At 45.7% G+C, this 27,877-nt stretch overlaps 12 protein-coding genes and 2 non-coding genes across 14 annotated transcripts; 7 read left to right on the top strand and 7 right to left on the bottom strand. All coding sequences in view use genetic code 12, as the record gives it.

Annotated features, from left to right (window-relative positions):
* Positions 1-114: 114 nt before the first annotated feature.
* Positions 115-564, top strand: CXQ85_000656 (uncharacterized protein; the record flags this gene model as incomplete). The annotated part of the gene is made up of 1 exon (XM_025484395.1): positions 115-564. The coding sequence occupies one exon, from the start codon at positions 115-117 to the stop codon at positions 562-564; it is 450 nt and encodes a 149-aa protein (XP_025342610.1).
* A 411-nt stretch (positions 565-975) lies between these two features.
* On the top strand, positions 976-2,172 carry FGR12 (Fgr12p; the record flags this gene model as incomplete). Its single annotated transcript, XM_025484394.1, has 1 exon — positions 976-2,172. One exon carries the CDS (start codon positions 976-978, stop codon positions 2,170-2,172), a length of 1,197 nt encoding a protein of 398 aa, XP_025342609.1.
* Positions 2,173-5,225: 3,053 nt separating this feature from the next.
* On the top strand, positions 5,226-5,299 carry CXQ85_000654. The gene has a single exon. It is a non-coding gene; the product is annotated as a tRNA-Val (tRNA).
* Positions 5,300-5,456: 157 nt separating this feature from the next.
* On the bottom strand, positions 5,457-7,220 carry CXQ85_000653 (uncharacterized protein; the record flags this gene model as incomplete). Its single annotated transcript, XM_025484393.1, has 1 exon — positions 5,457-7,220. One exon carries the CDS (start codon positions 7,218-7,220, stop codon positions 5,457-5,459), a length of 1,764 nt encoding a protein of 587 aa, XP_025342608.1.
* Positions 7,221-8,461: 1,241 nt separating this feature from the next.
* CXQ85_000652 (uncharacterized protein) lies at positions 8,462-10,255 on the bottom strand (the record flags this gene model as incomplete). Its single annotated transcript, XM_025484392.1, has 1 exon — positions 8,462-10,255. One exon carries the CDS (start codon positions 10,253-10,255, stop codon positions 8,462-8,464), a length of 1,794 nt encoding a protein of 597 aa, XP_025342607.1.
* Positions 10,256-10,746: 491 nt separating this feature from the next.
* Positions 10,747-11,889, bottom strand: CXQ85_000651 (pepsin-like aspartic protease; the record flags this gene model as incomplete). Its single annotated transcript, XM_025484391.1, has 1 exon — positions 10,747-11,889. One exon carries the CDS (start codon positions 11,887-11,889, stop codon positions 10,747-10,749), a length of 1,143 nt encoding a protein of 380 aa, XP_025342606.1.
* A 1,273-nt stretch (positions 11,890-13,162) lies between these two features.
* On the top strand, positions 13,163-13,234 carry CXQ85_000650. Its single transcript has one exon. It is a non-coding gene; the product is annotated as a tRNA-Cys (tRNA).
* Positions 13,235-13,328: 94 nt separating this feature from the next.
* Positions 13,329-14,459, bottom strand: VMA5 (H(+)-transporting V1 sector ATPase subunit C; the record flags this gene model as incomplete). The annotated part of the gene is made up of 1 exon (XM_025484390.1): positions 13,329-14,459. One exon carries the CDS (start codon positions 14,457-14,459, stop codon positions 13,329-13,331), a length of 1,131 nt encoding a protein of 376 aa, XP_025342605.1.
* A 1,061-nt stretch (positions 14,460-15,520) lies between these two features.
* Positions 15,521-16,826, top strand: CXQ85_000648 (ribosome biosynthesis protein; the record flags this gene model as incomplete). Its single annotated transcript, XM_025484389.1, has 2 exons — positions 15,521-15,538; positions 15,588-16,826. The coding sequence occupies 2 exons, from the start codon at positions 15,521-15,523 to the stop codon at positions 16,824-16,826; spliced, it is 1,257 nt and encodes a 418-aa protein (XP_025342604.1).
* A 985-nt stretch (positions 16,827-17,811) lies between these two features.
* Positions 17,812-18,382, top strand: CXQ85_000647 (uncharacterized protein; the record flags this gene model as incomplete). Its single annotated transcript, XM_025484388.1, has 2 exons — positions 17,812-17,859; positions 17,906-18,382. The coding sequence occupies 2 exons, from the start codon at positions 17,812-17,814 to the stop codon at positions 18,380-18,382; spliced, it is 525 nt and encodes a 174-aa protein (XP_025342603.1).
* Positions 18,383-18,473: 91 nt separating this feature from the next.
* On the bottom strand, positions 18,474-20,938 carry APL4 (Apl4p; the record flags this gene model as incomplete). The annotated part of the gene is made up of 2 exons (XM_025484387.1): positions 18,474-19,084; positions 19,114-20,938. The coding sequence occupies 2 exons, from the start codon at positions 20,936-20,938 to the stop codon at positions 18,474-18,476; spliced, it is 2,436 nt and encodes an 811-aa protein (XP_025342602.1).
* Positions 20,939-21,463: 525 nt separating this feature from the next.
* CXQ85_000645 (uncharacterized protein) lies at positions 21,464-22,429 on the top strand (the record flags this gene model as incomplete). The annotated part of the gene is made up of 1 exon (XM_025484386.1): positions 21,464-22,429. One exon carries the CDS (start codon positions 21,464-21,466, stop codon positions 22,427-22,429), a length of 966 nt encoding a protein of 321 aa, XP_025342601.1.
* Positions 22,430-22,572: 143 nt separating this feature from the next.
* On the bottom strand, positions 22,573-24,249 carry CXQ85_000644 (uncharacterized protein; the record flags this gene model as incomplete). Its single annotated transcript, XM_025484385.1, has 1 exon — positions 22,573-24,249. The coding sequence occupies one exon, from the start codon at positions 24,247-24,249 to the stop codon at positions 22,573-22,575; it is 1,677 nt and encodes a 558-aa protein (XP_025342600.1).
* A 2,736-nt stretch (positions 24,250-26,985) lies between these two features.
* MRP2 (mitochondrial 37S ribosomal protein uS14m) lies at positions 26,986-27,333 on the bottom strand (the record flags this gene model as incomplete). The annotated part of the gene is made up of 1 exon (XM_025484384.1): positions 26,986-27,333. One exon carries the CDS (start codon positions 27,331-27,333, stop codon positions 26,986-26,988), a length of 348 nt encoding a protein of 115 aa, XP_025342599.1.
* Between the last annotated feature and the right edge of the window lie 544 nt (positions 27,334-27,877).

Genomic DNA, 27,877 nt, shown 5'->3' with positions numbered 1-27,877 from the left:
TCTTCACCTTCTCTGGCTTCCTTAGGCTTCATGCATGGTCCCGCGACCGTATGCCAGAATTTGCAACCATTTTTTACACCTTTCACCAACACCTTCTTTTCCCACCACCTTGCTATGTCTGCGTTAATTTCGTGGGAACTTTGGCTAGATTGCCATCTCTCTCAAAGCGCCTTAGACGACGCCGGCGCTGGTACTGCTGAATCCGCCGCTACCACCTTCTCCTTTGGGAAAGTCGCCTTTGTCGACCTGCCTACCATGATATCAACACTGTGCCCGTCATCCAGAAACACCTTCCGGGTGGAAAAGCCTGGGAAAAGCCGGCTACGAGTTTCCTTTTGGCGGCGGTCAGGCCAGCTTTCTTCGTCATTGCAGCCACAGCCCATTCTTAAGAACAAGTTTAATGCCAACGAAGAGGCAGAGCTAGAGCTAGTCAGGGAAAGCGATAACGAAAGCTTTGACCAATTCCACGCCCGTTACGAAGTGCCGACGGCGCCGCCTGACGATACGTGGGCCCGCCATGCCAGACTGGTCCAGTTGGGCAATTACTATGGCCAGGCGAAGTGATAATATAGAGAATCCACACCGGCACCAACCAACCGTATACTTGCCTTGGAACGATGTAGACAGCTAAAGATGACAGCACAACATAGGAAAGAAGGCTAGATGAGACTTACAGAAGCTCCATTTAGACCATTTCTTCCCTCAATTCCAGCCTCACAGCGTTCCCTCAGTAGACTCTTCTCTCAACCCTCCAACATAACCACGCCGCGAGAACACAAACAGCATTTCTCCCACCATCTACCACTTTTCTTTGCTTTTCAGGCCTCCATCAGCCTCTATCATCATACCTTACCCACAGCTCACCTGCAACCGCGTTTGCTATACTTTCCCTTCTTGAATCAAACGGCCGCCCATATAATGAACCACCTCAGACCTCCAAAACGCTTACCTCCACTATCCATCTCTATCCATACCATGGCTGTTATGTCTGAGCCTTTTGACTGGGAATCTCTTCAGTTCTTAGACCACGGTGATGCTCCTCCCAACGTGCCCACTCGTCGGGTGCCTCGTCCTCGTCCTGTGGTGCCGGTGCTGCCTCAGGAAGAGCTGGTGCTGACGCTCACTCAGTTTACACATCTTCCCACAACTTCTCCCAGCCTGTCTCGAGCCCTGACTTCAGATAGTTTGACGCTCCAGGCGCTTGGGCTTGTTGAAGATAACTACTTGCATGGTCACAGCAGGACGCTCTCAGACATTCTGATCACCAGCAGTGAGGGCCGCCTGGGTGCCATGTCGCCCCAACTTCCAAGAAGAGGCCGTCCTCCCGTGGCTGGCTCGCGTCCTAGACACCGCCTAAGTGCTAGTATTTCACGTACTAGGTCTCAGCGTACAGCGCCTTATGGCGAAGGTGCTCCAGGCACCATCTGGTTATATACCAACGCTGATTCCGTGCAAAACGACAAGCCAGTGTGTGCTGGTACACTTGATCGTGGCATCATGGAAGAATATGCTGCTTCTGATTCAGCTCGTACCACTCATCGCCAAACAGTGGCTACTGTTAAGAAGGAGTTTGCTGCTGAGGACGCTTTTCGCAGCCAATTCTCCAGAGGCAGAAGACGTCGTCCTAGCGATGAAGAATACGTCGACCAGACTCGTCTCAATAAGAGAAGAAAGCTGCAAGGTAGTGGCTGTGAGTGGCGTCCGGAGCTGGTTTACAAGACTTATGTGGACTGTAAACCAGACTTCTTTGATCGTTCAGATTACCAGGAACTTGTTCCTGAGAGCCTGTGCTTCGGTAAGATCAACATGAGAATTCCTAAAGCATGGACCAGAGGGCCAAATAGAAAGAAAGCCAGACGTCAACCGTCGAGGCCGGCCCAGCCAATTGGAACAAGGTTCATTCAGGCTACTCCAGAGATTTATCAGCCTCACTTTGCTCCTCCAGTGGCCCCAGTGGCCCAAGAACCGATCCCAGTTGCCCCAGAGCTTGTTCAAGCTCCTCAAGAACAACCCCAAGAGCTGGCTGCTTATTTCACCCAGGCACAATTTGAAGCTCTTCAGGCAAACGCCCATGCTAGACAACAACAGGCACAGATCCAGGCCCAGGAACAGGCCCAAGCACAACAGTTCGAACAAGAGTACCAGTTTGAGTACATGTACCGCTATCGGTGAACAGGACAAGGGAAGGAAACCGAATCGACTAATGCATAATAAGTAATGAAATTAATAGGGATGGTGTGTTTGGACCCCACAGGATGGGGTCCAGGCATGTCAGGACCCAAAACGGACAGGATGCCGGCAAAAGTTTAGACAGGTTCAAGGTTTATAGGTTTTAATTGGTTTGTTAATGGCTGGTAGGGTAGTTTTGGTGGAGTGGAGGAAGGTTTGACCCTAAATCAGTAGTGGGTGACCGTTGTAATGTTCTTGAAGGTCATGGAGATAAAGGAGGTAATAGAGTCCATGGAGTTTGGAAAGAGGGTTTTGATGTGACACGAGTGGCTGGAGTTATTCGTATCCAGTTGTGGTAGTGGAGGTGGTGGAATGGTAGCAGCAGCAAATCAACAATATTCTGTGGTTTTTTGAAAAATCAGATCAAACATTTGAACGTTTATGAGTATCAATCCTCCAACTTGAAATGCCTCATGGCCACCATCGGGGGGTGTCTTGATGAAACCAGCTCAACAAGAACTTACCACCATCTTTCGCAGCCATTTCGCAGCCATTTCGCAGCCACAAGGCAAGTGCATCAACAGTAACAATCCATTCTTGGCAGGCCCTCAAACAACAAACAAAAAAGCAAGCAAACGTCTCTGAAGCCAAGAAGATCAACGCATAAAAAATGCATAGAAGGTTTTCTTTTACTTGTAGTTCTTTCTCTTCGTTGCCTCCTCACCTTCCTCACCCAAACGCATTGGCCTGCGGCGGCACCAGTGGCTGCGAAAAAGAGTACCCCCAACCTGAGACACCATAACCCATCACGCCAACCAACAACCACGTCAACCAACCGCCACTTCCATGCACGTCCAACGGAATAAACGTATTTCCCATTATTCCGTTGAGATCATTCAAAGATATGTCTTTTCACTCCCCGCCTTCGTTGCCCCCACCTTCGTTGCATCCCCAGTAGCATCGTCTTACGCTGCCGCGCCAACACTACCATCCACCTCCACCGCCACTGCCTTCTTCCCCTTACTCTCCCTCTCAGTCTTCCCCCACCCCTTCCTTTCAGCCTCAAGCAACTCCTTCTTCATGTCAATGCCCCACCGGTACCCCGTCACCAGCCCATCGCGTCCTAGCACTCGATGACAAGGCACTAGCACGGCAAGTCGATTTGCACCCACCGCATTTGCAACCACTCGCACCAGCGAAGGCTTCATGCCCAAAGCAGCCGCCACCGCCGAGTAAGTGGATGTTTTGCCAAAAGGCACGTTTTCAAGATGTTTCCATACTTTACGTTGAAGCTCGGTTCCAAAAATATACTTATACTTGATTTTGTCCCTGGTTGTTTGGTCCCCTGGGTTCCTGAGAAATGCCTGGATCAGGTCCACTGGCGCGCGTAGTGAAATATTGTTTTTGTCAAGAGGTCTGGGGGAGGCGCCCAATTTATAGAACTCCCGTGTCATGGCCGCCACAACGGTGTGCCAGCGGCCAACGGCAATGTAAACGACGTACCCCGATTGGTCAAAAACAACAAGACCGTCACGGGTGTCGAGCGGCACATGTGTGTAGAAATACAGTGGGTTCATCAGGAAAGAGTAGGTGGTAGGTGGGATAGAGGGTGCGAGGCAGATCGGGTGCATCATGGGAAAGTCGAGCCAAACGGGCACAAAGAACGGTGATGGTTCTGGAAAGAATAGGCCCCTGAATGGCCCCTTGGAAGCCCCTGGCCATCGGCTAGGGGCTGGAAAGGTGGCCAGAAGGCGTAGGAAGGTGGCCAAGGCGTAAGAAGCTCGGGTTAGTTCCAGTTTGGTGCTTTTGTATGGTTAGACTGAGGCTATCAATACACGTCTTCTTTCCAGACAAGTTATTGCCTTCAATAAATAGAATCTGTTTTGGATGGCGTTCCTAGCTACCTGGAAAGAATTCTTTGGACACTTCTTGCTGGACATGCCAGAAACTGGCCTCAATGCACCTGGAGTGAAATACAGAAACTATAACGCTTTCTCCAACCGCCGCCGCTTTGCGGGATCTAACAAAGGAAACTCATGCATGTTTTACAATTGGCCTTGTTGGTATAAGGAAACTAAGCCTGCTGGTGTTTGTCGTGGTTTACGTTTGGGGTATGCTGTTTTATTGGGCAAGTCTAGCAAGAAGGCGGAGGCCATGGGACAATGAGGAGCTACTTAATCAATCAGACATTCTTGCTAATTTTTATATTGAATTTCCAGATCCCAAAGTACTTATACGTTCTTTCTAACATCCACTTCTCCCTGTGGCTCGTCTCATGGCCCTCTGGAAGCCTCCTGGGACCACTTGCAGCAATGCACCAGCTCCAGCAGTACCTGCGTTGGCTATTATGGAAATTCTAATTTTGGCTTCGGTATGCTAATCCTTCTGCCGTGCTTGTGATTGTCTGACGCGTTCGGAGGTTTCCGTGACTGATCTGTTTAGCTCAAGTTACCTTTCTCAGACCAACGGGAGCCTCGAATTTATTCAAGGTTTGGTCAATTCGTCATATTGCAGCATTGAATTTAGAAATTCAATGGAAGTTGTTCTAGAGGGCTTCTGAGGAGAGGACGATACGATGTGCTATTGGTCAATTGAGACGATTGGCTCTCCATGGTGTCGCTTATTGAAGTGGAATTAAATCAGAAGCTTCAAAGTATTTTCAAGAATGGCAAAGGAAGAATTTTAAATCCCTATGAAGGCCATCCTGACTTGAAAATGCCTATTCTTGGTGATGAACCTTCTTGTGATCTTTTGGCTTTGGAGGCTTTGGGGCATTCCCTAAGGTCACAGAACAAACTTTATAATGGCTTCTTCATAATACTTCAATGAAGAGGCTTGTAAAGTATGATCAGGCTTTAATGGACCGAAAGGCTTCTTCTTGATGGAAAATAACAAAATTGGCCATAACTCGCTCAAATTTCGCCCAATTTTGCTCAGATTTCTCTAGGAAGTTAATGGTAGCACTTTTGAGGTACTCAAATACTCAAATATACATTTTATTGGTGGCATGTCAGATGCTGTTCATATTAATGCATAAACCAGTATCATACAAGAACGGTTCCGTGGTCTAGTAGGTTATGGCATCTGCTTAACACGCAGAACGTCCCCAGTTCGATCCTGGGCGGAATCATTCTTTTTTGCTTTTTAAATGAATGCAATTAGCAAATGTTTTTTTTTTCTTTCTATTTTCATCTGTTTCATTTTTTTCTACATCGGTTTAAGTCGTAAAAGTATATTGAATATGTCGGCACAACCAGGTGCCCTGAGAATTGAACCTGCCAATTCGATCAGCAGAAGATGTTATAAACTCTGTAGTATAATGGTTTCGATGCAAGCCATGCCTTCTCTTCGGCAATTTCTTGCTTCAAAGCCTCCAAGTCCATCTCTCTACGTCCAGTGTCGATATCCACTTCATCAATGGGGATGTACAATCTCCAGTTTCTCTTCCAGATCTTGTGGAAAACGTAGAAAATGATGACAATAGGGAAGGACAAGTAAGCCTTGAAGAAGCCCTCGGCACTTGGCTTTTCTCCAAGAGGGAAAAGAGCGATCCAGAACTGAGCAGCAAGAACCAAGATATTCAAGGTCAAACCAAAGACGGATCCAGTGACACCAGCCAATGAAGTGAAAGCCAATTCGTCGGTACCTCTACCATTGTATCTCAAGGCATATCTGAAACGAAGGTGACAGAGACAAATGGAAGCCCAAGTGAAAACAGCAGACAAGGCGGAAATAGCCAACATCCAGTCGAATGCTTCACCTTGCTTGTCAGAAGCAGAAATGAAACAAAGCAAGCCGAAAACAGCCAGCAATGCAATACCAAAAATAGGTCTACCCTTCTTGTCAATGTATCCGAAAATCTTTGGTGCCATATCGGCAGCAGCCAAAGCACACAAGGTTCTGGAAGAGCCAAACACAGAAGAGTTACCGACAGACAAGACAGCAATGATAATGACGGCATTCATGACAGATGGCAAGCCACCAATACCAGCAGCCTCAATAGCAATGACAAATGGAGAGTATCTGGCGGTACCGTCGGACTTCTTCAAGTCCTCATTGTTGTATGGAACCAACAAGCCAACCACGACAAGAGACACAATGTAGAACAAGGTAATTCTCCAGAAGACCTGTTTGGTGGCTCTTGGAAGAGACTTTCTTGGGTTCTTAGTTTCAGCAGCAGCCAAACCAGCTAATTCAGTACCCAAGAAAGCAAATGCAGCAGTAACGAACACGGCACAGAGACCTTTGAAGCCGTTGTTGAAAGCACCTGGATTGCTCCAGTACTTTCCACCAATGTAGCCACCCCTGGGGCCACCACCACAAACCAAAACAATACCAAGGATAATAAACCCAATGACAGCCAAAATTTTGAGAGCAGAGAAAATAAATTCTGCCTCACCGTAACCCTTCACACCAAATAAATTAATAGCAATAATCAAAACGTAAAATGCCGCACAGAAAGCAGCTGGATTGGTTCTATCGTCCCAAAACTGAATCGTGATAGCGGCAGCGACCAATTCAAGGGGAAGAATGACCAACCATTGCATAGCGTAATTCCAGGCCATAGCGAAACCCCAAGAAGGATCAATGAAACGAACATTATAAGTAACAAAGGCACCAGACACTGGGAAACAAATAGCCAACTCTCCCAAAGCGTGGACCATGCAAAAAATCATCACACCAATCAAGGCGTAAGCGATTAAAACCGAGGCAGGGCCACCGTTGGCCAAAACCTTACCTGAACCAATAAACAAACCTGTACCGATAGCACCGCCAATAGCAATCATTTGCAAGTGACGGGATTTAAGCGAACGGGACAAAGGCGACTGGGCAGTGATAATGGCAGCCTTTTCGATATCAGTCAAATTTGGATCCAAGTCCAACTCAGTCTCGTCAAAACGACGAAAACTATCCACAAAGCGATCAAAAAGGTTCATGTCAGCCTTGGCAGATGCAACCGAAGCATCGGTGCCTTCATAAGGCGAGGCAACAACGTTAACGCCATTCTTTTCAAACAGAGCACTCTCTTCCCTATCAGGATTTGCAGCCATTCTGGGTTTTTTCTTTGATTATCTTATCAGCAAAAAACCTTTCCGCTTGCGGCGCCCGCCTGCTTTATATGGTTGCAAAATCCTCTCCCATCCACCGAATCCTTCCTGTACGCACAGAGTGGAATCTGGGGGAGGAAACCAAACCTGGGGGGAAAAAGATTCCATCCAGGCACAACCCACCGCAAACCAAGGCAAAAAAGCGCTCCAGGCGAAATCCAAAACCCACCCGTCCAAGGCAAAATGGAGCTTAACCCCCGCCGCCGTTGCCACTGAAACGAAACTCTCTGGTGATTCCGGCGCCCCAAGCCCAATGAGGAGGCCTGAAATGTGGGCCAAAGTGCCGCATTCCGGCACGAAATCTATCGCTGGCGCTGGGTCCCATCGACCTAAACTAAGGTACCCCCACACAGATTTCGGGATCTGTCAGCCGTTCGAAGCTCCCCGCGCCTGGACAAAAGAAGGTTAAGGCTCTGCGCTAGGGGAGGGAGGAAACTGGGGGCATTCCATTTCTTTTGGAGGCTGCTGTTGGTTGTTTCCTGTTTGATTATTTTTTCCTGTTTTTTGCTGTTATTTTTCTTTTTTGCTGCTTTTTTCCTTGCTAATTGAGGGGCCCCGTAGTGGTTGTCCTGCGCCAGAAATGGGCTTTGAGGGGCCCCGAAACGAGGATTACTGAGGGAGGGGGACGAGGGACGAGGGTCTGAGAAATGGTGAGAAATTGCCCTTTCTCCAGACCACAAAGTCAAATTATCGCCTCATTTTTGCAACCATTAGACTTCTATAGTTAGTATTGAATTCTTTTCTTTTTTCTTTTCATGGACTCATACGGGTGTTGGTTGATTTCAAGCGAGCCGTGCAATTGCACGGACGTCATGACGATAACGCAAATTTGAATAATCACAGTCCTGATGGAAGTATACGTACGTTTTGAAGGAGGGGGGAATTTTTCCTGGTAGGAAAAAAACAGATGGTGATGGAGGTGGATGGGAAATCTTTTTCCGCTCATCGAGAAACTCCCAAAAAGAATCTGCAGTATCAACACTTGTCGTGGTTCGCTTCGCACCCAAGATCTTTGGGCCTTATTGGCCGTTTTGCTCGCTATTGTTGAAAGGAGAATGGGGGTTATCGTATTTCAGTATCTTTCAAGTCACCCCACATCTTGGCATTGTGTCAAAGCAAAGTCGCTTTGGTTTTCAATTGACTTCTCCTTGTGAGTATGTAATTTTGCAGCCAACTTCGGGTTTCTACACCCGCTTATCTTGCTTCAAGCCACGCTCGATCTTCTTGGCCCAACGCTGAAGCCACTCCACTTTGTCGATATGCTCCTCTTCGTCATTTCCATTCCCAGCACTAGTTTCATTGTCTGGAACAGCAAACGCTTCTTTGGCCTGTGACGCGGCGTCTTCTTGCTGTTCTGAGTAAACTCTTTCCTTGTGTGTAATCGTGGTATGCACCAACTCTGGGAAGGTGTTCTTCATGTATCCGAACCACTCTTCCACAAGTCCGGGCACCAGCGTCCAGCCCAAAGCACGAACATTGAGCTTCGTCGGAAAAATGACAGAATTAATTACGGAGAGTTCGGCACTCTTCGTCTCAGCAACTCCTAACCCTTCATTATGTGGGGAAAAATCAACGTCCATAGCATTGGCTGGATCTGCATTGTCGCTTGTCCAGAGACCGTTGAACCCGATAGCCGACAACACGTGCAAATTGTTTTCCACGTCTGAAGCGTCAAGCGTGCTTGGGAAGAAACTATCTTTGTTGGGTTCCGTCTCGATGAATTTATTGGTGAAATCCACTTTTATGCTGTGACAGTTTCCAGAATTTGCCATTTTGATAAGTAAATCTTCTAGATGGGCTTCACTTTCTAGCTGAAGCTTTCTGATCACTGAATCAAAACGTATCGTGCGGTATGCTTTAAGAAGGTTGAGTAAAAGTCTCACCTTAAGGTTATGCAAAATATGGCTGGAGGCGTTGTTGAAAATGCTGTCGTGAATGAGCCCGTCGTTTTCTGTTTTCATTTTTTGCAAAACATCAAGGTACCCTTTGAGGTCAAGACTTTCACAGCAGTTGACAAGCTGGATCAAGTTTCTGTACTCGGGAAGCGAAGCATAAGATTGCGTTTCTTGAGACTCAAATGGATTGACCTCGTTTTCTGTTAGAAGCAGACACAAGCTGAGGTACTTCAAGATCTTCTTCTTTGAATCTGAGCCTGCCTCGTCATAGTTCTTGAAGCACTCGTAGAACTCCACTCGGGCTGTTTCGAAGTTCTTTCTATAAAAATGAATGGTAGCGCTGCATTCTCTGATCACACCCATTACACGTGGATGAGTGATGGCCGAAGACACCTTGGATGCTTTTCTATGCAAATGGCTCAAACGCAGTAGATTCATATCCGTCTTGAATGTGTACTCTATCTCGGCAGCGACGATATCGAGTAAATATGAATTCTGCGTCAGCTCAGAAACCGACTCTAGTTTCGAATTGATAGCAGCTATTAGCAGCGAGCATTCATCAAGAGGTCCGTTATCCAAGAAGTTTCTTAATCTGTTCATGTTGATCCTGATCCAGAGTCTCTGTCCAGAGACACCCAGAGCCATGGAATCTTGCAAGTGAGACACAATCACGTCATACATTCGAAGCACAAACTGCTGGTCGTTGCATGCCGAGTATCTATGGAGCAACTTGGAGATCGAATCCTCGGCATAGTTGCCATTGAGCTTAGGTAGAAGACGGATCAAGCTTCCAATATGGTCTAGCACTTCCTCCAAACGGCCCTGGTGGTACGCCATCTTTGCCAATTGCTTATGTGCTTTAAAAGTCCACTCAACGTCCTCATTGGCGTCAGCTGAACCAATCAATGCTCTCATCTGCTCACTGGCAGCATCCAATGAGTCTTCCTTCAATGACTTGGCATAGTAGTATTTGTTCTCCACTGAATCCTGATCTGGGGCTTCATTCTGTATAACGTCATCATCCTCATCCTCAAACTCAAACTCGTAGCTTTCTTCAGACAAAAAATCGTCTGCATCAGACATTCCTAGGTTGGAGGTTTGGTGAAGGAGTGTGCTCAGCGTTGATATCTGGTTCCTTGTGTGTAGGAGACACATCCCACTGGAAGCAAGCCTTGGCAGGGATGAATGGGGACGGATATATGGTGAAAGAATTTGTCCATGGATTTATAGCCGAGCTCTAAGTTGTTTAATTGGTGTATTCTTTACTTTACTTTGGGTTTTTGTTGTTTTTTGTTGGTACTGGTTGGGCTTCTCGGTTGCGCCTAATGGCTGCAAATGAAGCCTCTCAATATGTAGAGGATAAGCAGAGGCAAGATATGGTTGAAAAATATCAGGAAAAGTGATTTAAAAAATTGAAGCATTCTTTGAAACTTTGAAAAGCCACAGCCTCTTCAATTGTATATCTCTTTGAGCTACTGGTCTTAGAAGCATCACTGACTGCGGTACTTAAAGTTACCCATATACTTTTATTCCTCAATGACTATTTCACTAATTATTTTCTGTTTCTTTTAACTTCAAGCGGGAACAATGTTCGACGTCAACGAGTCCTTAAACTGGGCAACAGAGATTTCCTTGTTGCTGAGATCATAGTACACATACGCTTTCCTCAAGAAAACATCACCAAGAATGAACGTCTTCTGCCCTGGCTGGGCTCCAAGGAGACATTCACCATTCCATTCCACCAACAAATCCTTGTAAGAGACTTGAATCAGATTTTCGCCAAAGTTAAACTCCAAGAATTTATCGGTTGGCTGGTTGCAGTCTGCAACATGAGAATCGTCTTTCTTTGTAGCATTCAAAGCAGTGACAGTATTGTTATACACCTCTTCAGGCCATAAGTTCCAGGAAGTACCCAGATCCAAAAGGTACTTTGTTGTTTCATTGTAGTCCTTACCATCAATTGACTGGGATACCACGTTTAATGATAAGGCATCATCGTTATCTGGAATCAGATATTTCTTCAACTCACCTTCGTACTTATTTTTATCAATACCTCCAAAAATAATAGTTCCCTTGTCTCCATTCTCAGATCCCAAAAACAAAGAGTAGCTGGCCTTTGGTGTAATTCCAGCTTCCTGCAAAGCGAAAGGTAAGTTATCATACTTATTAGGCGTGGTCTCCACGGCCTTGCTTGAAACACCAAGAATGCCTGGCCCACTGAACTTGGCCTCGTCAACAACAGCAAACTGGAAATCCTTCAAAAGTGGTTGCAATTTCAGTAAAGAAAAGTCATCAGTATAGTAGTCACCCAGAGCACCTGAGCCGTCCAAGTATCCTATCTTAAAAGACTCATTCACTGGCTTACTTCCAGACTGATCAGTATCGAACGTACCTCCCTCTGAATTAGATATATTTGGGCCATAAACCCATAAGTCAGACAGGCCAGTATCCAAAGATACCGTAATTTTCTCACTCTCAGCACCCAAGTAGATGTCAAGCCAGTAGTTAACGTTATTGTGGTTAGCAAGCTGTGTAGACTCGTACCGTTTAGTTAAATCCAGGCCTAGGTTACGAAAAAAGGCGAAGTTCCAGAATTTCGATTCTGGACCAAAGTCTCTAAAGACACTAAAGTCAAGAGCGAGCGGTTTGGGGTCCTGTTTAATGGCTGCAAAAGGTAAAGCAGCCGCTGTTGCAAGCGTAGCGAGCGAAAGAAGCATGGAGAAAAGGTAATGAAGAAGAAAATCAAAGAAACGAATTAATTTATATACCAATGTTCCTTGAAAGAACCGGTTCGGTAACTACTATTGTTGCTGGCTCACTGATAAGCCACTTCCATTGCATGCTGGCTGTCAAAGCCACTAACGCTGTATGTTTTCAACATCACCAAAACGGGCACAGTGGACGGGAATGATAAGGTAATGGAAGATTTATATGGAATGCTAATTGACTTTTTATGATTATATATTTTCGCTTTTTCGACCAGCATCTCTTTTGGTTATGGTTTGCCAGTACTTCGAGTTTCCGCATCATTGTCTTTTTCGCAGCCATTATATGACTTGGCACAGACAAGAGGGATGAATAATTGACAGTTAAGGTACCACTTTACCTTTTGGGATCAATAGTTTCCTGATCTAGATGGGATTTTCTATACTATGGTGTAAATAAAGGGGAACAAGGGTAAAGGGGATGCTGGTTTGGAGGAGCCTCTTCCAGCATTTGAAGCACTGTAACAAGCGTATGATTTACTTCCTGTGATATTCCTACCGTGGCGGTGTCAGAGAAGTGTATTGTGGAAGTCTTTCCGATATTGTGAGATATCCCGATAAGTCTTGTCGACTTTCAACCACTGCATGCTTTTCACTGCTGAAGTTCTGACACTGAGAATAGGTATGTATATCTGAGGCTACTCCTACTGCGACCTATGTTTCTTCGCTGTAAACGGTAAAGAACAAAGCCCTAGCAAAAGAAAGCTTTCTTTTTTATTTTCCTCTTGAGAGATACCAATTGCTTCTCGTTGTAAGAAGCTGGGCATTGCTGAACCTCTCGAAGTCAAGACGTATCGAAGTCAAGAGAGTGCTAAACTCCGTGGTGGTCACCTGAGCACCATTATTTTTACATTTTTCAAATTTCAATGACTACAAAAGATGGTCTGTCATGGTGCTGGGAAATTCTTAACAGGAAGACAAATGCCCATCATCTTTTCAAGCTTCCTAGTGGCTTTTTGCAGCCATATAAACTATGCTATCTATGTATTCGACTGTTTCTGCTGAATTTACACTTCAAATTGCACCAAGCTGATTCAACACTAACTAGTTACAATACACCGATCCCCTCTTTATTAATACGATTTTTGGTGGTCAGGGTAGCTCAAAATTCAGTCGTTGGCGTAAAACCTGTTTTCACTTTTTCCTGTATATAGTCAGTTATGCACTCCTGTATATACGTCCAACCACTTTACATATACATTCTTAACCCAATTTTACTCACATTGCTCGTATGGCGCAGTGGTAGCGCAGCAGATTGCAAATCTGTTGGTCCTTAGTTCGAACCTGAGTGCGAGCTTTGTTTTTTGGATTCACACTTTTCTAAACCAAAAGTACCTTAATTTTTATATTCTTAGTCTACTCTGTTTCTTCATTATCCCTTTATTCTAGCACTATACAATCTCGACCGAATACAAGACAAATGGCTCGTATTCAGAGTCCACCAATGAAGCATACTCATGCAAATTGTTCGATTCAGAGAAGCCGTCGCCTCCCAAGTAGCCAAACTTGTTGATCAACTCCTTCTTGGCCTTCTGCAACTGTTGCTCTGGGCTGCCGCTCACGAACCTGATGGAAAAAGAGTCGAACTGAGGAGGCAACCCGTACCTCAACACACTTTCAACGTATATGCGGATGGCTTTGATGTGGAACCACGAGGAGAAAATCTCCGAGTACGCCGTCTTGGCCAATCTAATCACATCATTCTTGGTCTTTGCTTCGGTGGCTCTGGTCAAGTCAAACTCTTTTCTCAACTCGTTCAAGTTCTCCTCAGAGTAGACGAAATCGGTTCTTGGGTGCCATTTCTGTTCTCTAGCAGCGGTAATAAACTCATTCTGGTACTTTTTGAATAATGTTACAGTGAACAAGGTGTATTCAGAGTCTTGAGCAATGTTCTGGGCGCTTCTTGGAATGACAAAGTCGGTCAATTTCTCGTAAGTCTTCTTGAAATCACCGACAGAAGCTTTTGGAACGGCAATGACGACAGTGGTCAAATATTCTGAGTCTAAAACAAATTGCTCAGGCTTCACAATATCGTGTAACGAACGAATGGATAAGTCACCATTACGTTTTCTGTCAGCAGCAGCAAAATTAGACTTGGCAGTTTGATACTGTTGATACGACAGTCTGACATCATTATCCAACAGCAAAGCTTCCTGGGAAATAAGATCCACAAGCTCCTTGATAGGCTTATCCAATCTGTACTTTGACGTATTCCAGGAGAAGTTCTCGACATAGTTGGTAGCTGGTCTCTTGTTCACCTGTCTGGTCTCGGCAAACAGTCTGTTTGGCTCCACGTTGGCAATAACATCAACCACCTTCGCCACAGATGCGCCCAAAGTGCTGTCAATCTTTGCCAATTCTTCAGAGATCTGCACCAACAGGTCCAACGTCCTAATCTGAAAGTCAGGTAACTTGAATTCAGAAAGCACCTGAGAGCCGCCACCAGGCTGCAGATTCAATGTGGTACGTGAATTTGCCGACTGTGGCAACGACACAAGTAGATAATGAGGAGTCGAGTCCATTGTGGGTCGAAGAAGGGAGTTGCGTTGGTAATGGTGGAGGTGTTCTTGATAATCGGAGCCTTGGTGCACGGGTGCACATGCTATCAGGCCCAGAGGCCCAGTAACAGAGTGGAACGAAGTGGGAGAAGTCGTTGGAAGAGGGATTCTTTTTCATTGGAGTGTAAAATGTGAAGTTTTGAGTTATTTGTTCTGTCTGTTCTTGTTCGGATGGTTGGTTGATGTGTGGTGGATGGAGCGGTGGGAATCCGATTTCGCAACCATTACTGGTAATTAACTGAAGAGCGTGGGGTGGTGATTTGGACGAAGGAGGATTCTAAAGAGGGGGTTAAGATTTTTTTTTTTGTTGAATTACATTTTGTTCCATCGAAATTTTGAAGTATACTTGAAAACTTGTGTTTCGAAATCATTTGGTATTCAGAACCTTCACGTATAGTTTAGTATATTGCTGCGAATTGGTAAGGAAAGGCAGATACTGGAAACATAAACTAGTCCCCAAAAATCAGAAAACCCTTATAAGAACCTCTTGAAATCTCTAGAGGCCTAAAATAAGCAGTGTATTTTGTTCTTTACTTTTTCTTGCTTATTCTAGGCATTGGTAGAGACTTATAGCTGGGGACCTATTGGAGCTGGTATCTGCATTGTGGACTGCCAACCACCATAAGCTAATCCACAAATGGGTCGTTAGAACTCAAAAAAGACAATACAATAGGGATTAAGTAGATAAACTAAAAGTAGGGAAACATTATTTAAAGACTATCTTTACTGGAATGAAACCTTCTTCTTCATCCAGATGTAATGCTTTTCGCAACCATTTGTGGTACCACAGTAGTACTTATTGACATGCAACCAACATCAAAAAACCCAAAAAGAAAGAACTCAAGATACATTAGAAACACCCAGAATCTATTCACCTACCTTTTTTCTCGAAAACATCCTGAAATCTCCATTTATCACTGCCATCGTTCCTACTACCAGCCCTGGGTCCTGCATCGCTAGAATCCTCTGCGATGCCTTACAAGTTTTTCATACTATCTACATCTGTACCATTAAACCCTACCATAATGACCAACTCTCTAGAGGTATGTAACTTTATATTGAAACTATAACATTCAGTCACTAACCTTGCAGGAACGTTTGAAAACCCACTCCACGGCTTTCGACGGGTTGTTATCCTTGATACCCGCTAAATACTACTACGATGATGCCACTCAAGATCAGTGGCAGCAGAAGAAGAAAAGCAAAAAGGAAGCAGCAGAAGATAAGAGGGCCAAGTTGGACCCCGAGAACGCTTCCCTGGCTGACTCTTACAACAACGGAGGAGCCAGTGCCAAAGACGTGATGGACAATAATGCAAAGAACGCAAAGAAGGTGAACCTCCCGAAGCCAGTGGCACCTCCTTCTGATCACAGTGATGAGGAGCCTCTTAATGGAACCACAGAGCTCGTATTTGACGATGAGGGTGATGAGAATGATGCCAAACAGGAGGAGAAACTAAAGTCTCAGAAACTACAGCAAAAACTGAAACCACAAAAGAAGCAGCTTAGCGAAGAGGAGAAGCAACAAAAAGAAAAGCGCAGGCTTGAATTAAAGGAAAAGCTCGCAAGCAAGATCCAGACGTTAAGAGAAAAGAGAAGAGCTCCTGGTACGAAAGGTGCTGCCCCTCTCAAGAGCAGAGAACAGATACTAGCAGAGAGGAAGAACAAGCAAGAGTTAAAGAGACAGGAGAAGCTCAAAAGAAAGAGAGAAGAGGATGAGGCGGAGTTTGTGGAAGGCGGTAATGGCGACGAGGATAAATCTGAAGGAGAAGATAAGTCTGACGATGAGAACGATGATATGCTTTTCGGTAACATTGTCTTCGAGGACGGATCGCGTGTGACGTCAGACTTGTCGAAGCTCAGAAACGGTATTGCCCAGAAGAAGAAGAAGGGTCCGGCCAACAACGATATCAAGGCACATTTGGTGAAACTTGAGAACAAGAAGCGCAAGTTGGCCCTGATGACCCCAGAAGAGCAGGCCTCGTTGAAAGAAAGCGACCAGTGGAAGAATCTAATGTCACAAGCTGAAGGTGTGAAGGTGAAGGACGACGAGAAGCTCTTAAGAAAAGCATTAAAGAGAAAAGAGAAGCAGAAGCTCCGTTCCGAGACTGAATGGAAGGAGAGAAAGCAGAATGTCAAGGATACCATTGCCGCCAGAGCCAAGAAGAGAGAAGCCAACTTGAAGGCCCGTAAGGACAACAAGGGCAAGAAGGGCAAGAACCAGCCTCGTTTAAAGAAGTTTTCTGGTGTTTTGAAGAAGGGAGGTAAGCCCAAGGATGGTAAGAAGCGCCCTGGTTTCGAGGGAAGTGCTAAGTCCAAGGGCAAAAAGTAAACGGACCTCAGGCCCCGCATAGTTCTAATGGTTGGTATGACATGGTGTAAATACGGAGTTTCAATAGACAAAAAGCGAAAATGGGATGTAGCTGATGAAGACAGAGAGATGGTTGTATGGTTTTTAGAAGCCATAAATCAAGGCAATGACTTTCTTATCAAACTATTCAGCAAGGATGGTTCTTGATAATCTTTTATAGTGTTTAGCCATACCCAGAAAATAGCTACCCTCCCCATTCACTACTGGGCCTTCTGAACAGCCTCAATAGACACCCACTCCAGCCAAGTTCCCCAAGCCACCATAACAAAATAAAGAAAAATACCCTCTGTAACCCAATCTCCAATCCCAGAACTCTTCGACTTCTTTTTTTTTTTTTCAACCCCAATCTGTCCCCCACTGGCACTCGCCCATTTGGTCTAAGGCTCATTCCTAATGGCTGCAAAATTACCCGTTTGCGTATGCCCAGCGGCGTATCTGGCCAAGCCACATATGAAAAAAAAACACCAGCCAGCGCTGTGGCCGCTGAAGAATTTCACCAATAATACAAAGTTAACCTAAAACCTCTACACCATCTAAACTCTCCAGAAACCCTCTTTATCCCACATTCTTGAATTTTCACCCTGCCTCCCACAGTGTACCCCTGATTCCTGCCAGAGCCACTCTTCCATACATTCAGTGAGGCCCTGTCGTCAAGTGGTGTCCTGCAGAATGGCTCCCCTCCGTTTAAGAACACCCACTTGACGTCCACCAAAGGTGGACTTGTAGGGTTGATGGAGGCCCTAGAGGGGCTGAAAACGGTCACTAATATCTCCCCAACTCAATGTACCCATTGATAATTCTTTCCATCCCTGTGGCGACGAAAAAGAGGTGAAACGTAAATAAAACGAAATTTGTCACGTGACCAAACCGGCCTGCACAGCCCTCGGCAACATTTCCCACTTCAACCATTGCTGATTTCCTTATACAACTACTACTTTTCTTTATAATGTCCGCTCCAGATCAAGTTAAAGGCGTTTTGGCCAAAATCGACAAGGTATGTGATTTAATTGCTTTTCTTCATCGACTTTTCTAACTCCCAGGCTACCGCAGGTATCCACCCCTTGCAAGTGTTTGAGCAGCAAACCGGCTTGCCAAGATCTTACGCTGTCTTGGGTTTCGGTGTGGTCTACTTTATCATCATCTTCTTGAACGTTGGTGGTGTTGGCCAATTGTTGTCTAACGTTGCTGGTTTTGTTGTTCCAGGTTACTTTTCCTTGATTGCCTTGGAGACCAGAGGTAAGGATGACGACACTGAGTTGTTGACCTACTGGGTTGTCTTTGCCTTCTTCAATGTCATTGAGTTCTGGTCCAGAGCTATCTTGTACTGGGTTCCATTCTACTTCTTCCTCAAGACCATCTTCTTGCTTTACATTGGTGTCCCAGCTTTCGGTGGTGCTAAGCTTATCTACACCTCCGTCATCCAGCCTATCTCCAGAAAGTACGTGGTTAGCAACGGTGCTCTCAGATCCTCTGTCAACGACGCTGCTGAGGGTGTGTCCACTTCCGTTAACTTGTAAGCCTGATGGCCTTTATATATATGGAGGTTGAACTGAGGCTCACTTCATACAATATATGCTCCGTACTCATTTATTTTTTATCTTTTTGTATCTACAAAGTCCCCTCAAATCCGGCAAAGTCAAACTGGTCGTCTCTAGTTTGTCCGTCGAGTCTGTACTTCACCTTGACTCTCAACTTCACCTTCGATCCGGCTTTACCGGTAATTTTCAACGACTGGCGGATGATATTGCTTGTGACAAGAGAATCGCTGCCAGCAGTAGTTGTAATGTTCAATTTTTGCGTCTTAGGCACAGCAAAGAGCAATTGAACCTGATCCACTTTGCTTGGGCTTGTAGAAGTGATGTTGGCATCAATGCTAGCTTGACCATCCTGGAACGATGGATTATCAAATGCAATCTTCAAATGGCCGTCAGCAAATGCTTCAACCTCGGTAGCAGAAGGTGCTGGAGCAGAAGATGCAGCAGAATTAGCTTGTGGAGCGCGTGATTGTGGTGAATCGTATAAATCAAGGAGACCGTTCGAGGCCGTAGATTTTGGAGCCGAGGGGGCCGCTGGAGTCAGACCAAAGATATCCAGCAAGAGGTCATTATCGGTAGCCTGCTCCGCAGAAGTCTCATTGGACGTTGCTGGTACATCATCTAACAAGTCTAGTAAATCCTCTGTCTTCTCAGAAGACGAGCCCAGAGAAAGGGTTTGGGAACCTTCGTTTGGATGTTTCCACCATGTAAACTCAATGACTGTCTGTCCTTAATAGGAGGAGCAGGCATGTGGGCCAAAAGTCCCTGCTTCAATTTTTGGTTTTCACCAAAAATCTGTTGGTATTCAATGGCACGAGTTTGGATCTCAAGGTTTGTGTCGTAACTGCGTGAGTTGAGGATAAGACGCAACTGTTCAAGGGAAGCTGAATCTTGGAACTTAACCGAGAGCTTGATGACAGCAGTTAGGATATATGTCACGAGCTGCGTCGTTTCACTATCGCTAAAGTTCGAGTTGTTGATGTAGCCGTCAAGGAGCTTTAATATGGCCAGCTCTGATGCCACCGTTTGCTTTCCATTGATCTCAACTTCAGTTCCAAGGATCGAGTCGGCATACTCTCCCAAGCACCATACTGTGACGACGCCCAAGGCGTATTGCAGTGGATCTTCAACGCTTGCCAGGAAAAGACGAGAAACAAGGTGTTTTCTCAAGTCTGCCGAGCTGCATCTCATCATGAGCGCTAAGATATTCGAGATAATGTCTGAAGTGATGTAATTGCCCGAGACCTTGAGCATACGGATTAACGTGTCGAAGTGCCACTTCTCGTTAGGCGAGAATTTAGACGATGCGATGGTGATCTGCGAGGTAATATAAGGCTTCAATTCATTATCTGGGCATTGTTCCAAGAAAGTTAAGATTTCACGGATCAAGACACGGATGTTCTGTTCATTGAGAATGGCAAATGCAAGTTCCAAGGCTCTGCGGCGAATGGAGATATCTCCATCCAGGAGACAGCTGACGATTGTAGAACGGTGTCTTTGAACAGCCAAGGGCTCGTAGTCTATTACGGTGAGAAGCATCTCGAGAGCCACATAGCGGATATTGTTATCTTTTGTCAGCAAGAACTTACCAAGCAAGTTGATACCGAGGACACGGAGAGACTGATCTGACTTGATGGCGAAAATGGTCTTGATACACTCATACAAGATGGCGTGTGCAGCGTTCTTGACACTGTCTAAATTCAGCGCAACCTGAGTCAAAATATCGTTCATCTGCTCCAAGTATCCAGCAGGACAAGACTCGTCAATAGACAAGATACGCAAGGTATGAAGCAAGGTAACTTGCAAGAAAGGATCAGTAACACCAGCAACATCGAAGTCAGGCATGTACCCCGAGGTGATAATTCTCTTTAAGTGTGCAATCAAACGAGGCACCAACTTGATGACAGCTTCCCTTTGTTCAGGGCAGTGCTCGTACATTTCTTGAATCATGCGGCACACACCGAGCAAAAGCTGGGGCAGTTTATCGTTCAGCATGTGTTGGACCAAAGGCAAGAAAACTTCACCCAAATCAGGTTCCTTGTTGATCAATTTGGCAGCGACTATGCTGGCTTTCTTCTTCAAGTAGCCTGAGTTGGTGGTTTTGATGATTTTCTCCACGTCATTATACAAATCACGAGCCAATTCTGGCGATGCCACGTTTCCAAGACACGTAAGAGCCAACCCAACTATAAATGTATTGGGGTGTTGCATATCGTTATCCAATGAGTTGGTCAAAAGTGTCAACACTTCCTGATTCTCGTCCAAAAGTAGCATTACTGCCAAGTAGCCCAGTCTCTTATCGGCGAAACGCGGTGAAGCCAACAACTTGAGACATTCCACTTGACCGAAATGGGTCTTTTCGCCCAAAATATAAAGGTAAAGTAACTTGGAGATGTTTATGCGTCTAGTGGTTTGGTCCAAGTTTGGGTCTCTGAAGGAAGTTCTTATACTGGCCGACTCCTTGCGCACGACGGTTCGCTCGTCTGCGATGGTCTTAGCCTTACGGACGGCCTTAATGAACAGTTTCAACGATCCCATGGTAGGCGAAGCTGGCGGTCGTTCACTTGGTTTGAGGTTGTGGTTTCTGAAAACTTGGTATTTTGGTTGATACCGTGGTGCACGGGTGTGAATGTTAAGCCTTATACTGGTCCCAATTAATTCCACCAAACAGTCAGAAAATGAAGGTTTGGGGGATATGGAATGATAGAAGTTGACACTAGCAATCCATTTAAACCTTTAATATTGAAAAATTCTCTATCCCTTGGTGTCTTAGGTGGGACTTTGCATGCACACCGCAGCATACTAGTATTTAACCAGAGTCCAATCCATTGATGATATAAAACACCTTTTATATAGAAAATTATGAAAAATGTCCTTTTATTTACTTAAGTCATCCGTAGATGGCTCCCCGAAAAATATCACTTTTCCCAATATTCCCCCTCCATGCCTCCCACCAGGTCCAGCAATCCCCATAGAAATAATTGCTGCGAAATGATCCTACCATAAAGCTTCAAACCATCCACCACAAACCACCAACTACTTCCTTCCATTTCCCCAGAGACAATGTCGTTGGAGCCTACGGCCAAGTTGGTGATACAAACCACCAGGGGAGAAATCCACATGGAAGTGTTTGCCAAAGAAACGGCAACCTTCTCGAAACCTTTTCTACAGAACTGTCTAGATAACAAGTATAAGGGCATTGCTTTCAACAAGGTGCTTCCGTACCTAGTGCAAACAGACGGCACGGGCCAGGGAACCAAGTACAAGAAGAGGTACCATCTGAGACTCAAGTTTAGCATGAAGGGATGTGTGGGGTTGGTGAACTCTGAAGATACCAAGAGTGCTTCAGTGGATGGGTTTTTCATCACTTCTAAGGAAGCCCCCGAGCTCAATGAGCATTTTGTGATGATCGGGAGAGTCATTGGCGACTCGATATATAATGTGATTAAACTATCACAAAACGAGTTGAAGGAAGACGGCGAAACGCCGATGCATCCGGTGGTGATTGAGGAAACCAGAGTTATAGAGAAGTACTTTGATGATCTAGAGGCATCCACGGAGCCCGAGGCCGTCGAGCCTAAGAAGAAGAAACGGAAGGCTGTGAAGCTTGATTATGACGAGGATGGTGAAGATGAGGAGGATCTGGGGTTCAAGATGCGGTCTGCTCATGAGACATTGGACGATAAGCGGTTGGGAAAGGGAAAGAAGGAAGAAAGCCGGAGGGAAGAGGAGAACGAGGATACAGAGAAGAAGGAGGAAGGAACGCCAGAGAACCAGGAAGGAGAGAATGGAGATTCTGGCGATGCACCCGAACTACAGAAACCACCAATGGAAGAGTCCCGCAAATCGGACTCGCCAAAACTGGATATCGTAAACATCGAACTTGCATCGAAGAAATCAGAGTCTGGAGTACCGCCGGCAAAGCCAGAACGAGACCCTGAGATCGATCCACCTTACGATTCTGATCTTGACCTTCCGGACGATACAATTGAATACGAGCAGCTTTGCAAGCATAAGTTTGTCTGTTAAATTACAATACATTAGTTGTAAGTAAATATATCCGTTTATAAATCCCAAATTTGTATAAAACACAACACCAGAGAGAAGTAAAAGTTAGGCTACCAAACGCAGCCACGTTAATCAGTGCACTATTATTGCACAACCATATGGGCTCACTCTTCACGAGTGAAGCCCAGAATCTCATTATTTTTGTTTGGCAAGGCCTCAAGGGCTGCCGGGTCATATTGTGGGTTAGCAGAGAACCATGGATGGTTCGTAAGCGACGCACAGTCGTAACGCTCATTCAAGTTATACTTCAAGCACTTACGGATCAAATCACACATCAACAAGACATTCACATCGTTACGGGAGAACTTGTACTTTTCAGCCAAGACGTCTTCAAGACTCCAGAACTTTAGCGTGCGGATGTTGCGTAAAGACTTTGGAGTGTCGAAGATCTCAGATGCTTTCAGGCATTCGCTCAAGTATTTCGCCGAAGGGAATTCACCAAGTAACTCAATGATCTGAGCCATGTGGTCTTCGTCTTTGGTAAATGTGGCACCGTCGTGTGGGTCGAAAAGGAAGTCGCCTGTTATGAGCTCAAAAATCAAACAGCCAATCAGCCATACGTCTGCTGAAGCGCCCCAGCTCTTGTACTTTAGCAAGACTTCAGGAGCACGGTATTGACGAGTTTGAATGTGGTCAGAAACGTGGTCGTGAGCGTATGTTGCATTTCCCAAATCAGCAACCTTGACACGCATTGGGCATGAGCAGATTTCATCTAGCGTCATACCCAACGGTCTCGAAGGAAGAATTCTGAAAGTAGGAGTGGGCTTAGCAGCACGAACCGAGTCTGGAATAGAACCCTCGTATGTCATGAGCACATTTTCAGGCTTGATATCAGTGTGGATAACTCCCTTGCGGTGCATGTGGTCGACCGAGTGTAGAAGTTGCAAGATGATCGATTTAGCCATATCCATAGATACAACTGGAGGTGGTAAAGGCTGCTGAAGAACCTTCATGGAGTAGCGTTCTGCCTTCTGCTTATAAATCAAATGTAACATGTTTTCACCCATGAGCTCAAACACCATTGCTACGTGAGAGCCCAGTGGGGTATTGATATCAAACGAGTCAAGCAAAGACACAACCTTGTCCTTACAAGGACCACAAGAGCCCTTAGAGCTTTGGATATCTTTAAGGATTTTGATTTCGTCGAAAGCAGCATCCGAGTAGTTTTTGCCGGATTTGACCACTTTCAAAGCCACAAACGAACCAGTCAGCGTAAGAGCCAACCAAACGGTCGAAAAGTGGCCCCATCCAAGTTTTCTAAGCACCTTGTAACGGCACAGATCAGAACAGAACTGGTCGCCGATCTTGACAGGACAGTAGCCGCCAGTCTTGTATTCGGCGATATTCTCTTCGTTTTTCGTATCGAACGAAGGCAGGTCATCGTATGGCGAGGCAGCCACGTAGTTAAAGTCTTCACAGCAGCAAAGAGGGTCAATTTCGTCATTATCGTGAGCGGTCATTTCGCTATTCTGAAGCGAAATACACTCGGCAGCAGCCGAACAGTACGAATCCTGAGGCGGCGAAAGGTGAGTGTAATGAGCATCAGCAGCGGTAAGCAGGTAGTGGGGAGCCTGGGAGGCCAGTTGGTGGCAATCCACAGTATACTGGTGATTGGCCTGAGCAGCAGCCAGTGGAAGCAGCAGCGGTTTGTCGTCAATGGAGTCACCCATAGACCCGTCTATAGAGCGGCGCCATGAGATCTTTCTCTTGATAAGTCCACCTAGATTAAATCGGTTGGGCTTATCGAGTTTCGGGCCCAGCTGTTTTCTGTGGACGAGCATTGCTGGGGGAGTGATAGCAGTAGCAGCAGTAGGATAAGCAGAATTAATATACTAGAATCAGCCAGCGTCAAGGCTTAGGCTTTGTGGGGGACTGAGCAAAATACGAAGAATAGAGCCTTAAGGCTTTTTTTAAAAAAAAAAACACAAAGATAGGTATTGGAGTTGGTGGAAAATAAAGATAAGGTTGGGGGAACGTTGGGGCACCGGAGGTTATATGGGCCGGTGATGGGGCAGGACTGGGGCCGAGCGCACAGTGGGAAAAAAAAAAAAAAAAAAGTATTAGCGATGGAGCCACTCATAGCGCGGAAAAAGTCCAAATAATGGGTGGAGGGGAGCCAGGAATAGGGGAGGCTGGGGGAAGTTAGAATAAACAGAGACACAAGAAAAAGCGTAGAATGAAAAAAACCAGAAAAAAAAATTGATAAAAACAATAACATTACTGGTGGAAGTAAAAGGCGTTTTGCAAACGTAGATAGAGGGAAGAAATTTGTCTCTGTGGCCACAGTGGACATGGAAGCCTGGTCTGGTCTTCTGGCGGCCACATGGCGCAGATAGCGAGATAACGGCTGCAATTAGCTTTTAATCTATGAGCACGATCCACCGATAAGCTTCAAGGAAGCCTCCCGATAATCGTCCCGGCAGAGAAGAACCAGTGAAGGAATGTTACATGGTTACATTTTACGCATCCTTTTATCTAAACGTTCCTTTAATGTTCTCTCCACTTTTATGTTGGCCCTTCTGGTTGGCTCTGGTTGGCTCCAGCCACTGGTGGGCCCACGAAAAATCACCTCGCGGCATTTTGCACCCACAGTAATTAATCAGAAACTGAGGCATCCAGAACTAAGGCTTTGGCAAATGCCAAAGCCGCTATAAAAACCCAGACATCCCCACCTTTCTTCCCCCTTCCCTCTTTCCCTCCACGTTTCTAACTTTCTCTTAGTAGTTTCCCTCCAAAACAGCACCCACTGGTGTTCTTTCTTTTTCGCTCGTCGTGACCGCCAAAGCAATTTCCTGTCTGTTTCTTCGCTTTCTTGCGGTCACTGCGCGCCTGCGCGCCCCAGCTGCTTGGGGGACTTTTTTGGCCCTCATTTACGTTTTTTCGCCCTATTTTTTTCGTCGTTTGCCGTGCCACTCTCCACACTGGCAGAGGCTGCCCCACCGGCTGCTTGGCGTGTTGGGCCGAGTGAAAAAAGCAAGGCAAAAACTGCCTTTCCATCGCTTTCTACTGGTTCTCGTTTTGTGTCAGATTATGACGATCCATAGATTCTTATCGCTCACTACTGCTTTGTGTTTGATCTGCCCTGTGGCGCCCTCTACTCTACTCTCTACTCTGTCCTCTGTTTTCTGTTGTCTGTTCCTGGTCAGAGTCAAAGGCGAGATTACGTAGGCCCAAGATCAAGGTGGGGCGGTCGCTGCGGGCAACGTCTTTTTGCTCCACCTTCGGCCATCTTCGGTGTTCCCCATACTCCGTAGACGAAGTGAGGGATGTAGTAAGGGAGGACCCCAGCGTACAATGACAGGAGGGGGAATGTAGGGAGTGGACATCTAGGGGAGTGGAAATGCAAATCCGGAATGGTGGTGGTCAAGTTGGTGATGAGTTCGTTGGTAGCCTAGCTGGCTGGCCAGGCTACTGGCCTACCCAGTAGCCAAGACTACCACTGGGCCACGGACCGGAAGCGTTTATCTATTGCGCCACGGTGAATCGCCTTGGCTGGGCGTGTTTGGAAAGACCGTTACTCAGTGGCCCAAGTATTTGGGCGTGTTTGTGTGCTTATGCTGTCTCTGGCGGCTCTACTACTGTCTGTCTCTGGTGGTTCTATCAGGGTTGCAAAATACAACCTCAACCCTAACCCAAGTAGTCTAACCTTTGTTTTCTTATCTCCTGGCCTCGAAAATCCCTCGAGCTCGCTGTTTATTGTGGCGTATTGGCATCGTATTGTTACTTTGGTGCCCATTGTGCCATAAGCTGGGCTCACCAATGTTGCACTTGGAGTAGAAATGTTACATCGAGCCGAGGGTCAGAGGACGATGAAGAGGGATTAAGGGTAGCTAAGATAGGAAGCAAGGTGGTTGCAAATGAATTGTGGGGAGTTCTTCGTAGATTGTGGGGAGCTCTTCGTGGATTGTGGGGAGCTGTTGACGGTGGAATGGCTGGATGGTGGCTCGTTCTGGGTGTTTGTTGATGTGCTTCACAGTTAAGGGACTGGGGACGTACCGGTAACCGAAAAGGAGAGAATTAGAAAACTTTCTTTTTGGTATGCTGCTGTTGTTATGGGCCATTAGTGTATTTTCTTATTGTTCATGTAGTGGCCTCTTTTGTAGTGGTTTGTCTGAGTCTCGTAGATCTTAATACAATCACTTGATCTGCCCCAAAAGGTATCGAAATAGAGCTGGTATTGCCAGTAAAGCTTCAAATATTATTATTTTTTCTAGTACATATGTCACAGAGCTGAATATCCACCACTGTATGTTCAACAGAGTTGATACTTCGAGTCATTGAAGTAGCACCTAGAAAACATCTCCAAACATCTAGCTGGCAACCAAGACTGTCTTTACCTTTTCTTACATTTCTAAAATATCTCCCAGAAAATTTCATGTGTTGCTCCTGCTACTTCCTTCATCCCATCTAACCTATCAACTAATCAATATTCATCAACCGCATCTAAACACACCTATCAAGCTCTACATCCATCCTTCTAATCCTTATAATATTCCTATGTACATGATATTAGTCCCTTACCAAGAACCCACGGCAACACCTGGGATCTGGCCTCTTCTGGCTCTGTTTCTGAACTCAGTTCTGTTCAACTTAAAGTCAGTAATGACAGATCTCGAGTTTCCCGATGCAATACAACGTTTCGTGATTTGAGCAGGGGAAGTATACTTTGGCATGGAAGCAAGTTGTAATTGGGCCTCCAAACGGGCTTTTGCCGGAAGAGTGGTGTTTCTGGCGATGTATCTGAGGGCGTTTCTAGTCACCTCGTGTTCGGCGACCTGGGTTCTTTTAAAGGCATCTTTGATGACACGGCCATTAAGGTACACGTGCTTTGGAAGCTCAAACTTAACGGGGAACCTGAACACCATGGCTGACGCTTACTGGAGATTTCTAGTGAAGTAGTTTTTTTCGTTGATGGTGGAGCGACCCTGAGCTGCACACCTGTACACCCCATAGTGACAGTGGAGTTGGCTGGGAATATTCACCAGTTTTGGGTCCAGTTTTGATGGATTTGGTAAGAAAAGGGTAGTTTATGGTTTCTTTTGACTTAATTAAGTCCATACATTGACCTTTTTAGGTATTTCTATCGGTATAGCTCTATTGGATGCATATGTCTTGGAGCGCACTGGGTACCGTATTTTGCAACCATTAACTAGTCCCAAGCTTCAATGCAACAACACTGTCTTTTCTAGAATTCACCTAAAATGGGAGATCTATAATGGACTTCCAGCTGCTCCAAAGATGGATATAAGCTTTCCACTTTCTTAGGATGAGCCAGTTTCCAGAGTTTAGCACACTGTATGTCTCCAAAGAACATAACTCAAGCAAGGAGAACACTATAAAAGGCAGTGTTCTGGATTTCTCGGATACATAGCTTTTGCCTAGAATGTAAGTGTTGTTTTTGTAACTTGA

Source organism: Candidozyma haemuli, assembly GCF_002926055.2.
Source record: "Candidozyma haemuli strain B11899 chromosome Unknown A_2014730914, whole genome shotgun sequence".
NCBI classification, from domain to species: Eukaryota; Fungi; Ascomycota; class Pichiomycetes; order Serinales; family Metschnikowiaceae; genus Candidozyma; species Candidozyma haemuli.
The sequence above is the reverse complement of the archived record's forward strand: the minus strand, read 5'-3'. Positions and strand labels throughout refer to the sequence as shown.